The sequence below is a fragment of the Carassius auratus genome, chromosome 38 (genome assembly GCF_003368295.1).
Source record: "Carassius auratus strain Wakin chromosome 38, ASM336829v1, whole genome shotgun sequence".
Classification (NCBI taxonomy): Eukaryota; Metazoa; Chordata; class Actinopteri; order Cypriniformes; family Cyprinidae; genus Carassius; species Carassius auratus.
In genome coordinates, this window is record NC_039280.1 from 9,721,189 (window position 1) to 9,735,353 (window position 14,165).

The 14,165-nt window shown below is 40.1% G+C and overlaps 1 protein-coding gene across 3 annotated transcripts in view; it reads left to right on the forward strand.

Annotated features, from left to right (window-relative positions):
• Nucleotides 1-14,165, forward strand: part of adka (adenosine kinase a) — a 139,623-nt gene that overhangs the window by 58,276 nt on the left and 67,182 nt on the right. For all 3 annotated transcript variants that reach the window (XM_026223946.1, XM_026223947.1, XM_026223948.1), the window contains exon 6: nt 7,294-7,402. In XM_026223946.1, the coding sequence (XP_026079731.1) occupies nt 7,294-7,402 (109 nt within the window). The remainder of the gene's footprint in view (nt 1-7,293; nt 7,403-14,165) is intronic.

Sequence of the window (14,165 nt, forward strand, 5' to 3'; positions counted from 1 at the left end):
AAACGTTTAAACGCGCTAAAAGTAAAAGGTACAGTACCTTTATGAATTATAGTGGCTAGAATCGTGGGCCTTCTGATTTTGACAGTAAAGCTGTTCAATGTTTGGGAAAGAGACAAATCAGCTCAACTAACAAAGGAAAAAAAAAGGGAATTATAGGAATATTTAGGATTTAACTTTGTTCTCTTTATCTTTCTCTGTTTTATTTTGAGTTGTCAGCTAGAGAGAGAGGAAGAGAGGGGAGGGCAGGACCCATCCCTTCAGCAATACACACACACACACACACACATAGATACTCACACGCACACACAGAGTTAAATATATCCCTGCTGCTGAGAGCCTGAGACACAGATTCTCTGCAAAAATGACAGAGACTGGCTGCAACAGCAGAACCATATCTGCTTGGTACTTGGAAAAGAAGAACAAGAAGCAAGCAAAGTTTTTGAAGAAAGGACTGAATGTTGATGCTTCTTTGGATGAACAGTTTAAATGGTTCATGATCCAAAAAGACTCAGTCAAGTTGAAAGCCTTTCCGATCCTGGCAGCTCACTGGATTGTCAAGCAAGGTGGTATTTGTTGCAGTTCAGATGGGAGTCCAGTTTCACTTTTTGAAGCAATGAAGCCTCAGATTGAAGCATATGACAAGTTGAATAAAATAATGTCTATTACATGTTCAGAAAAAGATAACACAACCATTGATGATTCATTTGATCCAGATTGGACAAATATAATAGCCGAGGCTGAAAGAAAATATTTGCAAGAACCAGTAAACTCAGCAAAAATTGTAATGCCTCCTCCATACAACCCAATTTATCCAGCTTTGCCTGGACAATGTAAAGTTTCTAGTAAGTCAAATGGAGGGCCAGTTGACAAAATATTTATTGCATCTGCACAGGCTGCTCCAGTAATAACCAGATCCAAAACAGCCCAGTCAAACAGAGACATGTCGCGATATGCACCAGCACCTGCTTCTGATTGGGGTGATGAGACAAGAGAAGACGACATGATCACAGTTGACAAGGTCGGTCCTGAATTCTCTTCACCTGCTGTTAAAAAGGAAGAATTACAAATTGAAATGATGACTGAAGATAGACCATTCACACCAGGAGAACGTCAAGCCATTCTTACAGCTTTGCCTCCTTTGAAGAGACAAGATCCAAACACAGAGTTTTGGCGAGAATTAGATTCCTTGGTTGAAGCACATCAAATGTCACTAAAAGACATACACACTATTGTGAAAGCTAAAATCCCAAGAGATAGATGGGAACGCTTGCCAGCGTCAATAACGACAGCCCAATGGATAGACTTGTGGGTTAATGGCCAGGGACGACCCCTGGGCCTTTGGAGAGCCTTAGATGAGTTCCGAAAAGAAATCCAAAATATCCTGGGCAGCGGTAAGATTCCTTTCACATCAGTAACATTGATCAAGCAAAAAGATGATGAATCTCCAGATGAATATGCTCTGCGTAAATGGAATGCTTATGAAAGATGGTCTCGCTGTGCTAAGAAAGAACCAGACAGAGATGATGTACAGTTTACTGACACACTAGTGGATGGTTTTAGCACAAAATATCAACAAGCCTTATTACTTGGAGTCAATCCAGGAGAAACATTTGACCAAATTATGCAATGGGCTGGTCGTCTAGAGATGGCTATTAGATCAAACAAGGATGAAGGAAACAGGCCGAATCGAAAAGGAGTGGCATTCGTTCAATCCAACAGCGATGCAGAGAAGATGTTGAAGGTATGCCACAATTGTGGAAAACCTGGCCACATCATAAAAGACTGTTGGACTAAAGGTGGTGGAGCAGAAGGTAAAGGCCCATCATTTAAAAAGGTAAATGCCAAAAATAATGATAAAACATCTCAAGGAAAGACGTGGACTGAAGCACAAGTTCGTCAGCTCATTGAAGGAATTATGCGTCCACAATAGGAATCAGCGGCCCCCTGTAAGAGTAAGAAAAAAGACAATCGACTTTTTATCCCTGCTTTGATAGGGGGCCATTCATGTGACTGTCTAATTGATACGGGAGCCTCCCTCTCCATAACTGATTTGAACTTACCTACAACACATGAAACTATAGAAGTTGAAGGAGTTGGAGGAGATATCATGATATTTCACAAAAGTATACCCGTTCCTCTGCAGATACATGAAGATGAAGTCTTATGGACACCTTTCTGGGTGGGGCCGAATTCACAAGGAAGTCTTATAGGTATGGACATTCTACCATTGTTAAACATGATTATATTTACTGACAGTCGTCAAATAGCTACAGCAGCTGGAATAATACCACATGAAGATCGCACATGTAATATAAGTCTTGTTGGTGTAGCTAAACCAATCACCAGAGACTGGGTAAAAGAAGGTGTGTGGGGTCTTCTGTGTGGTTTATATCCAGATGTTTGGGCTAAACACAAATTGGATTGTGGAAAAGCCAACATTGACCCTGTTATTATTGAGGGACCAATACATGCCCCTCATAAACAATACCCCATTCGACCAGAAGCAAGACAAGCTGTGGTAGAAATTGTGGCAGATTTGGAAGCTGAAGGAATTGTCCGACGAGCTTCTTCTATTACCAATAGTCCTGTATGGCCAGTCAGGAAATCGGATAACTCATGGAGACTAACCATTGATTACACAAGACTAAACAGTGTAACACCAAAACTACATCCTATTGTGGCTAACCCTGCTACCATTTTGAATGATATTCCAGGGAATGCAAGAATCTTCACGGTCTTAGATGTGCTGTCAGCTTTTTGGTCTATACCTATTGATGAAAAATCTCAAGAAAAATTGGCCTTCACTGTCGGCGCAACCCAGTATGTATGGAACAGACTTCCACAAGGTCTTAATATTTCTCCTGTTGTATTTCACAGAGCCCTGGACCAGTTCTTAACTGAGCGAAAAGCTGAAATTGAGAGTTCAGGAAGTGTTTGCCTCCAATATGTTGATGACTTGTTGATTGCAAGCCCAGATGAGAATAGTCATATATATGCTCTAAATATTACTCTGCAAGCTCTAAGGAAAGGAGGATTCAAGGTTAACCCTGACAAAGCACAGCTGGCCAAAACTAAAGTTATTTATTTAGGCCAAGAAATATCTGCTGAGGGAAGGAGATTGACAACAGAGCGTGTAGATGCATTACAGCAACTTCCAAAACCCCTGACAGTTACAGGAATGCGAAAGGTGATGGGACTTTTCAACTACTGTCGCCAGTATATACCTGATTTTGCCAGCCTCACTAGTCCTCTTATTGATCTGTATAAAGGAGGGAAGCCTGGAGTGGAACAGTTAGAATGGACACCAGAAGCTGAGGAAGCATTTACCTCTATGAAGGAGAAACTGATTTCAGCCCCAGCCCTGGGACTTCCTGATGGTCGTTTGCCATTTCATTTGTGGACCAGGGTGGGAGATGAGACCTACTCAGCAGTGTTGTGTCAAAAACCAGGTGATCAATATAAACCAGTTGGATACTTTTCCACAAAGATTCCTGTTACCATGATAGGTCAACCACGATGTATACAAGCCCTTGATGGTGCCACATGGGCAGTGAATGCTGTGGAGAATCTGATAGGTGCACAAACCATCACATTGCACACCCCACACAGTATAGTAACGCTGTTGAACAACACAAACATCAAAACAATTACTGATTCGAGAAGAGCAAAATGGGAAGCAGCTTTGCTGAACAAGGACTTGAGAGTGGAAATCATTAGAGACACTTCCCTTAACCCCGCAACAATGATGCTGGAACCACATGAGGGAACACCACACGAGTGTGAAAAACAAGTAGAGGAAGAAAGCCATGGTCCAGTTAATCCAATCCCTCTTGAAAATCCAGATAAAGAGTTATGGGTCGATGGATCCAGTTATTACATTGATGGGAAACGACACACTGGATGGGCTGTAGTGGAGGCTGATGGAACTGTTGTGAAGAAAGGAGCACTTTCAGGGCAATTTTCAGCACAGGTAGCTGAGCTCATAGCGCTTACGGAAGCTCTTGAACTATCAGAAGGAGATCGAGTCAACATCTATACAGACAGTCGTTATGCTTTCGGCGTGGTACATGACTATCTCGCCTTATGGAAAAGACGTGGTCTCATCACTAGCAATGGGAGCGAAATACAACATGCTTCCATAATTCGTCGCTTGATTGCAGCATGTCACTTACCAAGAGAAGCATCCGTGATTAAGGTAAAATCACATCAATCTGACAAATCCAAAGAAAGTCAAGGAAACACGGCAGCAGATGTAGCCGCTAGAGAAGCAGCTTTACTTTCCCCTATTCCTGTCACCTTGGTTCAAGAAAACAGAAAGGATAATCCTGAGCTCCATCTTCTGTCATATCACACAGAGACAAAAGAAGAGAAAGAACAATGGGAAAAAGTAGGAGCAAAAGAAGATGATCAAGGTATCTGGAGAATTCCGACAGGACAAGTGGTAATGCCTATCGGAACAAGAAAAGAATTAATGCAGTTGTATCATGGTAAAGTGCATGCTGGAGCAAAAGCAATGAAAGCTCAAATCAGCGAGACCTGGTGGTGGCCACGAATGATGAGAGACATTGATGATTATTGTAGGAGATGTTTGATCTGTATAAAAGCAAATGTGGGAAAACCTGTAAAGGTAAGAATGTCACATGCACCCAGACCCACAGGGCCATGGACACATCTTCAAATCGATTTCACAGGACCATTGTCACCCAGTGGAGGGTACCAATACATTCTAGTTATCATAGATCGATTTACTAGATGGGTGGAAGCATTTCCAACAAAAACTTGCACTGCTGAAGCTGCAGCACGAGTAATGGTGGAAGAAGTTTTTCCTCGCTGGGGCCTTCCATATGAAATTGATTCTGACAATGGAACCCACTTCACTGGAAAACTGATGAAGGAAGCAATGAAATTGATGGGAATTAAACAAAAGTTCCATATTCCCTATAGACCACAAAGTTCGGGAATGGTCGAACGGATGAACAGATCATTAAAGACATCTCTTACCAAAGCCATTCTGCAGACTGGCCAAGGTTGGCATAAATTATTACCTGCTATTTTGTGGAACTTAAGAGCAACACCAAACAGAGTAACAGGACTAACCCCTTTTGAACTAATGACTGGAAGAGCAATGGTTCTACCTCCTGATGCTCCGCCACCTGCAGGAACAGGAGGAGATTCCACTTTATTCCAAGAAAAGTTAAGACGATATCTCACTATGCTGGACAGAGCTACCAAAGAAAACATCCAGAAGGTGCGAGAAGCTCAGCAGCAGTGGGATGAAAAACACACCACTACTGACATTCCACACATTCCCGAGTTAGGTAGTTTTGTTATGGTCAAACGAATTGCTAGGAAAGGTTTAGAGCCTAGGTGGGAAGGACCATATGAGATACTTTTGACAACAGATACAAGTGTGTGCCTTAAAGGGAAGGGTGTAGGAACAGATAGATGGTACCATTGGTCGCAAGTTAAGCCTTGTTTAGTGAATGAACAAAATGACAGCGATAGCTTATGGCCTGAAATTGAGCAATGTTCATCCATTACTTTTAAAGATTGGGTAACAAGAAGTGATGTTTAATGACCTCTCTGCTTCCTTTTCAGGAATCAGTTCCATTGACATTGATTAGAGATGGTTGCAAGTTATAGAGTAAAATATGATGTTGCACAACTACATTGCACACTTATGAACACAACCTCACAAACAATCAACACCTGCTTACTGATTTTCAACCCCAAGGGATAGGATTCTTTAACATCAACATTTATGTTAGTTTGTTATTTTGGCCAGGAACTGGAGGAGTTCAGGTACCGGACGAGTCCAGGCACTGGTGAAGATTTATTAATTTTTCCTTTCCTTTAGATAACTGGGGTTCATTTTAAATACATACACATAGACGTAATTACACACATAGTATGCGGGAACATATCATGGGTTGGGGTTATTTTGTTTGTTTTGTTCTATTCCTGATTCCTTATGTTTCTATTCTTCTGTCCTTTGTGTGTGTTTTGTTCTTTGGTTTGCTTTTTCTCTCCTTACTATCACTCCATTAGGTGGCAATGATGGTGTGAAACTGACGGCCGTAGTTTCAGAATGGGGGAGATGAAGACCAAAAATTTCTTATTTTAATATTATTTATATTTATTGTGAAGTTTTAGTGCATGAGTTGAAGTTTACTGCATGAGTTAAAGTCTGCATGAACATGTAGGATCATATGACCAGACACAGGGAGAGGAGCTAATTTTGACCATACCAGAAATGTGTATGTAACATGTTCCACTGATGCATAGGGTGGCTTCTTCTTTCCACCAATGTATGTATGTATAAATATACCAACTGATGTTAGCATGAAGTATACATTCTATTTTAAACAAACCAACATGTTTCTGTACCTTGTAAGGAACTTGGTCAGTGGTATATAAGCTATGGTCACTGTTAAAGCTTTAGAGAAACTGAGAAACTGAGAAACTGAGAAACTGAGAAACTAAGAAACGGAGAAACAGAGAAAGAACATACAGCTGGCAAAGACAACAAGTTTCTCTCCTATGTCAGACAACATGTTTCTCTCCTATGCCTGATACATATGTCAATAAAGATTTTTGACAAGGCAACTGGTATTCGGCCCTGTGATTGAATTATAAGGGGAAAAGACTGATTTTGGATCAACACACTTAAATAAAAAGAAGAGAAATAAAGAAAAAAGTGTGTTGATATTTAATTTCGGCAGAGCTGACGTTAAACAGCTGTTTAGAAAACCATCGTCCATATGTTAGCCGTATTCCGCCTACAGCGATTCGCAGAGGTACAGCAGCAGCACGTTTCACTCTGTGAAGGAGATACATCATTTACACAGTCACCCTGAAGATAAAGTCGGTTTCTCAACCACATTATGTGGTTTGTTTCATTTAAAGCCATTTAAGAGAAGGAAATGGGTACTGTTGTTATGAGAAATAGACTGTGCCTTTGGGTCATATAATGATGATAATTTAAAGATACAATATATCTCCAAAACCTTCTGGAGAGAAATACATTTGTGAAACATTTTATGTTATGTATTCTTTATTTTTTTCTTTTTATCTTGCTGGACCATTTGTCTTATTATTTCACACTACTACTCTTGAAATGTATAAGATATTGCACAATGTATAAAAATATTAAATATACAATTCTAAAATCTGGAAATTATATTTCCATAATGTAACACCATTAACATTCAGGCAAATATTTTGCTGGAAAATATAATTTTGACCCTAGTTTGTAATCTGACAGTGTAGTTTTGTGTTTTTGTTGTCTCTTAGGTCTCTTGTTGCGAATCTTGCAGCCGCTAACTGCTACAAGAAGGAGAAGCACCTCGATCTGGAGGAGAACTGGAAACTTGTTGAGAAAGCCCAAGTTTACTACATCGCTGTAAGTAGAAATGCCTCTCTTGGCACTTTTGCCTTTTTTTGCAGTTTGTCGCCACATGATGCGCAGTGCTAAAATTGAGTTTTTGAAGTTGCTGGCAGTTTGCTTATTCTTCTCTGAGCCAAACTCAGGAAAATCAGATTGCAGAGGGTGCAGCTTTTTTCCTCTTGATGAAAGATGAGTGATTTTGTTTGGATGTGTTTTTGTTTGCAATTGTGATCTAATAGTAGAAACACTGTCATCTAGAGTATGTAACTTCGTTTCCAATCCCTACACTGCCACGATGCATGAAATCCCGAAGGCCTGTGACTGGTACTACAAGGTACGTGTCGCTGCACTTTGACCTGTGAGATTCGAGAGCTTTGATCGACAGGTCACGAAGGGATTGGGATGATTCACTCTGAAGGTCACCAACCGACCCTACTCTTTCATTAACATTAAGCCCTTAAAACAATGTTTGTCTAAGCTCTCATCCACTCTGCTAGTCAGCTGTGCTGGTTATTTCTGAGTACACACCATGAGAAGAGATAGATGCAAAAAGCCACTGCTCGTAATTACTGGTAATCAAGGTTGGTGTGAAACGAGCGACCCCATTACACTCCGACCTTATTGTTAATGAGCCATTACAAATGTGATTGGGATGGCTCTCCACGTGGGTCTGTACCTGCCGTAAGCTCCATTCATCGAGGGAAAGTCTGGCATCCGCACCGGCTCGGACATCATTTGTTGAATACCTGTATTGTAGGACTGTGATTAACCTCGAAGCACGAGTCAGTCTTTGAAGCTCAATTTGGCAGCCATTGTAACGTGACACTCTAATCAAATCATTTTTGTCCCTGATTAAACGTTTTTCATCACGCTGCCGTTTGGTGAATGGGAAGCTCGAGGCTATGCATGAATATTGAGGAGCCCTTGCGTGTTGACGGCCTTTGTGTTTTCAAACTTGGCTGAATAAGCCGACGTTCATGGGAAAGTGTCCTGATGACTCTGCCTCTTCATCGGCTTGTTGTCGCCGTCTCTTCTTTTCAGCAAGCTTGTTGCATAAGCGTGCAGTTGCACAAGGCTCTTCGCCGAACATCGAGATCCACATCAAGCTGTGTCCTTGGATGAATGGCTGTCCTCGATGGCGGTGAGAGAAAGCAAGCAAGCAAGCACATTCAAGAGTTTATTGAAAGTCTTGTCCCCATTTTGTCAGCCCAGGCTTTTCAGTAGTGCTTGTTTGACAGCGATCCTGAGGGATAGGTGATGGTTTCTGTTGTGTATACCCTGCTCGTTTTATCCGAGGCTCAAATTTCAGCTGAGATTGGGGAGCTGAGCATCCCAGCGGGCTGCCTTGTTTTTCTTCCACAGGTCCAAACCGAGCTGTGAACGCAGCTTCTCCAGGTGCACTGCAGGTCTCCGCTCCACAGACATGTTTAATGCATTTGGCCGAGCTGCACAGCCACTCCAGCCCCACATTTTTCTTGTTCTCGCTCTCTCACTTTCTGGCCAGAGGCGGGCCGGGGATGGTCCTGGAGTGTGAGAATTGATTATCCAGCCAGAGAAAGTTCATTACTGGAGTAGATCTTCTCCCACCTTAATGGTGGAGCGAACGTTTCTGAATTCTGCCCCTGGTCTAAGAGCGGTGAGGAAGTAGAGATGGACACCGTCCTTAAGGGAGCCAACTCAACTGCGACAGGAGCCCTGGCGGTTAAAGTCTCTATGGACTTCCTTTTTGTTCTACACGCACTTGTTTCTGAAGGGACTCCGGTGCTTGTTTTGGCTGGGCATCAGATCTTGATTGTTTGAACTGAGAAACCGAAAAACAAGCCAGTTGATCAAATAAACTGAGCACACTTGTTCGTAGTCCTGCTGGTTATCTAAGAGGCTCTGTATTCGACTGACGCAGGATTATGTAAGCGATTTCCTCTTCCATATAACCATCACAGGCTGTGGCACCAGCCAGTCTGTCCTTGTTATGCATTAAGCCACATCTGTCTCTTTCTCTCTCTCTGTCCGTCTCGCTTTTTCTCTGCTGACCTTAAGGTTTTTTTTTTGTTGTTTTTTTTTTTTTTTGCGTATCTCTTTCTTTACTTGCACAAGGAATCATATGTCTTAATAAAAACATAGATTTACTGATTAATTTTGATCGTTATTTAAACAGTTAGATATTGGGTCATAAAATCCTAAGATTGATCTTTTACTCTATGTACAGCATGACCAGTCAACTTTGATTGATAAACAAAAGACTCTTATGAGTCTCATAAATGATTCTTTAGTGAATCAAAATCATGCTAGGTCCATTTGAGTAATCTCATTGAGTTGAATCTTTCAGTAATAGAATCTGTCTGGTGCTCTGTTATCTTTCTACCATCTATCTATCATTGGATCATCTATCGATTATCTCTATCATGTTTATGTAGCTCTAATTGAATCAAATGGAGAATTGGTGAAGCAGAATGGAAACAGGAAATATATATTGATAACCGGCGCTGTAATTTATCCACATTTTGTGTCTTGTGCATATAAGCGATGAATTAAACCCCAATTCATTTAAAATGCAAATATGTTGGCTGGGTTTGTAGAGAGTTAGGCCGGATTTATCATTGGTGGCTGTGCAAATATGTAATTGCCATGTAATTGGCAAGAGTGTGAGCCCATCTGTGAGATCACAATACAGTGGTGGTCAATCCTCAGCTCATCCCCTTAGAGAGCTCTTACACTACACTGCTTCAGATCTGGTCTGATTCTCTCATAGCTCCCTTGACATTATGGGATAGCACATTGTGACAGCACCCCGGTCCACTGCCAGAATTCTTATCTGCTGTTTACGGAGTCATGGTCTTAGAATCGTACCGTATCATGGCATCAATCAGGACTACTCCATTTTCCACCTAAGCACCTCTCGGTAACCAGCTAGATTTACTCGTTTAATGGTAAACAAGGACATATTGTGAATCGCGAGTGCAAAGGTCTGCTCGATAGTCCTCGGCGGTGCATTTTGCTGAGATTGTTTTTTAAAGAGGGCTGAGTGGAGACCATCCAGTGCCATTTCCACTTAATGGACTGTGGCATGCTTCAGTGCAGTGATAAGGGAGGCCTCCTTGAGCGGTAATCTCCATTGACCTTGTGTTCAGAGTGGAAGACATCCCTGTGTGAACATGAATCCATGCAACACGCTCACTTTAACCTCAGGGATTGATTTTAATTTACCCTGATGGTGTTCTATTGAGAGGATAGATATGCATTTCCTGAAAGAAATGCCAGTGCTTGCAAGGCATAAGAATAATAGTGGCACAGATTTAGGTCGAATGAAGTCGTTCAACTTCTGCATAACTGAAATGCTGGATTACTGGCGGGTTCTTGTTTTATTGACATTCAGGGCACAACATTTTATTAGTCAGTTGCGACTTAATCAACATCACCGCAAAGTAAAGGTTATTAAAATTAATTCTGAATATCTGCAAGGAGAGCACACCTAATCACATTATTCAGAATACAAATATGTGTATAACACTATATATATATATATATATATATATATATATATATATATATATATATATATATATATATATATATATATATATAATATTATTATTATTATTATTATATTAGTATACATTATGTAGTATGTTTAAACGTACAAATTATATCATTTTAAAAAAAATTTAATTGAAAATTGTATGTATTTATATACTTTACATTGATATGTTAGTATATATTTCATAGAAACTATAAATATAAAAATTATATTACTATTGGTTTTTATAAAAAAAAATCATGATTTATTAATATATTGGTATATTTTATAACTATTTTCTAATTGTACTAAATATTACATTTGTCATCCTTTTGATTAAAATAAAAAACAATTACAAGTAAGTTTAAAGAAAAAATAAAACAAATATAAAATAATGTTGATTTAAAACTCGCTAACAGGTTGAAATTTGGAATCATCTAAAAAAAATGCTGTTTGAATTCACGCTGTTGTTTCATTTTCAGACCACATTAATTGCAAAAGTTTAACATTTTACACTAACAAAACCCAAGCAGAGTGTTTGGGGAATATCAATAGTGTGCCGCCTTGCAAGCTCTGTAAATATTAACAGCAGTACTCTCGATTGTTGTTCCCCTCGTTTCTTCTGCTCCCCTCCCTCTTTCCTCAGTTTCATTCATCTGTAAATCAGATTAGCGTGAGGTAGTTTGTGTGGTAAAGCACTGATTAATGATTCTTGCTGCTGACTCCCAGTGCGCCTGCTACCGAAGGGTGCATTTGGATGAGAGGAGAGTTAGTAGAGGCTCGGGCCGGGCAGCGCGCCGCTCTGCCACTGTGGCACGGCAGAGGACAGCACACAGGCACAACAGCCATTTTTTCACTAGAGAAGAGAAAGCAAGGAGGGGAGGGAAGGGAAGAGGAGGGAGGGAGAGAGAGAGGGGTGTTGAACTTGTGCCAAATGTTTGGTGGCAGGCTGTTGCTAGGAAATCAGAATCCTGAGGCAGAGTGTTCTTCAGTGAGCAGTAATGAGAGACAGGAACAGAGCTGCAAAAAACACACACCAAAAATGGAGCTGGATTTCAGAGACTGTGCACATTCATAGGGCTAGTTGTGCCCTGGATTGTCGGGTCACATTTTTGTCATGATATCTGTAAGAATGTCAAATTGTGGTCAAAATGTCTATTAATGGGGTAGTCCACACACACATTTTTTTTTTAATTCTGTCATCATTTATTCACCTTTATTGTGAAGGGAGATATTTAGCACAATGTCTGAACTGCTCTTTTTTTCTCTATACAGTTTCATTGTATGATGTAAAGGACAGCATGCACATTTTGCTAAATATCTATATCTTTTGTTTTCCATGCAAAAATAAGTCACACGGATCTGAGACAACATATCTGGCTGTGTAAATGTTCACAGGTGTTTAAATTTCAGGCATACTGTTCTTTTAAATCATCCTTTTCATCATAAGCATCAGAAGAATGATGTGTATCATACACGAACATTAACCTCAGCAATGTGAGTCATCTTTGCTCTTAGTTAAAAATTTTTAAAATAACATACTAATGAAAATCAAATGTAAGCATTTATATAGAGCCTTGAAATATATTATGTAATTATTTTAGAAATATTTATTTAAAATTCAAATTAATTTTGATCACAGTAGTTTTCTCTTTTTATTTTTTAGAATAGTTTATTCATATTTACATTATGATAACTGCCAGTGGTGTTATTTTTAAATAAATCATTTAAAGGGCATTTTCATTAATTGAAATGAAATAATGCTGAAATTATATGAAGTATTACATGAAAAAACTTAGTAAATGATAATGCGTTTTTTTCTTCTTTTCTTTTTTTAATTATTATTATTGGCCTACTGTTCTTCCAAACCATCCTTCTTGTCATAAACAAAGCACAAATGTATTGTATATTACACCTGAGTATTAACCTCAGCATGTCAGTCTTTTCTGCTCTGAGTGAACACAGAGTCTCTGAAGGCAATGACATACAACTGTTCTCTTAAACAGACAGGAGCATTTAAAGGTGTGCACTTAGTCACGTTATGGGGGAGGGAGAAAATAGAAACAGTGGGTGTGGTGAAGTGTGAGAGAGATGAAGATAATTAAAAGCGGGGCCCGGTGGGCCTCTGAGGCCCCAGCTGCAGATGGTTCTAGAGCAGCTCAGGGACATAAAAGAGGAGCTCTTGACACTTGCATGTGTGTGCCAGTTCCACTGAGTGGATGCTTCGTCCAGGGAGGATGTGGCTCTGCCGCTGAGTTAGCTGAGAAAGGAAGTGTCACCTGTGTAAAAAAACATAAAAATAAAACACTAATTCTCTGTCTGTTTTTTTTTTTCTCTAACACTATCTATAGCTCACTTTTCACATTGTGCATTTGCCTAGCGCAAGCTTTCAGACCTGTAAGTGCTCCGGTGCACACAAAGCAGGTTGAGCTACGTCTAAAATACTGTCAGCAGAGCAGGAGAGAGAGACCATTAACTGATACAGCAAGCAGTATGGCAGCCTACACCCTGAAGTGGCATTATTCTCTCTCTCTTTTTCTCCATCACCCTCTCTGCGCTTTTTTTTTATCCTCATCCTTTTTTCACCAATCAGACATCAGAGTTCCCTGGCAACAAAATTGGGCACTGGGATGGGGGTTGGTTGTATTTCATACTCATAATGACACCTCGTTCACAAGGGCTCAGCCGATGATTTCAGTGAGGTGACTCGCAATGCCATCCCTCCCACATAGATATCGCTGCTTTTTCTCAGACACACACACAGTCGCACTCAGGCAGACCTCCTGCTGACCTTGAGCTGAATCTGGCGTCAGCTGCCCACCAAACTGTATCCCCCACCCCGCTCCACTCCACACAGAAAGATCACACAATGCAAATCCAGCTAGTGAGGGACAGAAAATGACTGGCAGCCGCCCCATCACTGCAGGCTGGTCACTATGCTGGATTGCTCCAATGAAATTTAATTAGTGCTGCTTACTAGGGTTGTCACAATACCAGTATTTTAGTAGTCGATACTAGTAGCAGTGAAATTTCACTGTTCTCTTTGTTACCACAACAAGAAATGAATGTGCATAACCAAGCTTCATTTATTGAAATATTATTATAAAAATATTAACTAAAACATTTATATGTAGGCTTAAAGTATGATTACATTACATTATATTCACCAAGCTGCATGTCTGGTGTAGGCTCACAAAGATGAATAATAAACATTCTTAATTTATTAAAGATAAATATTGAGATAAAAAAAATTGTGTAGCCTTA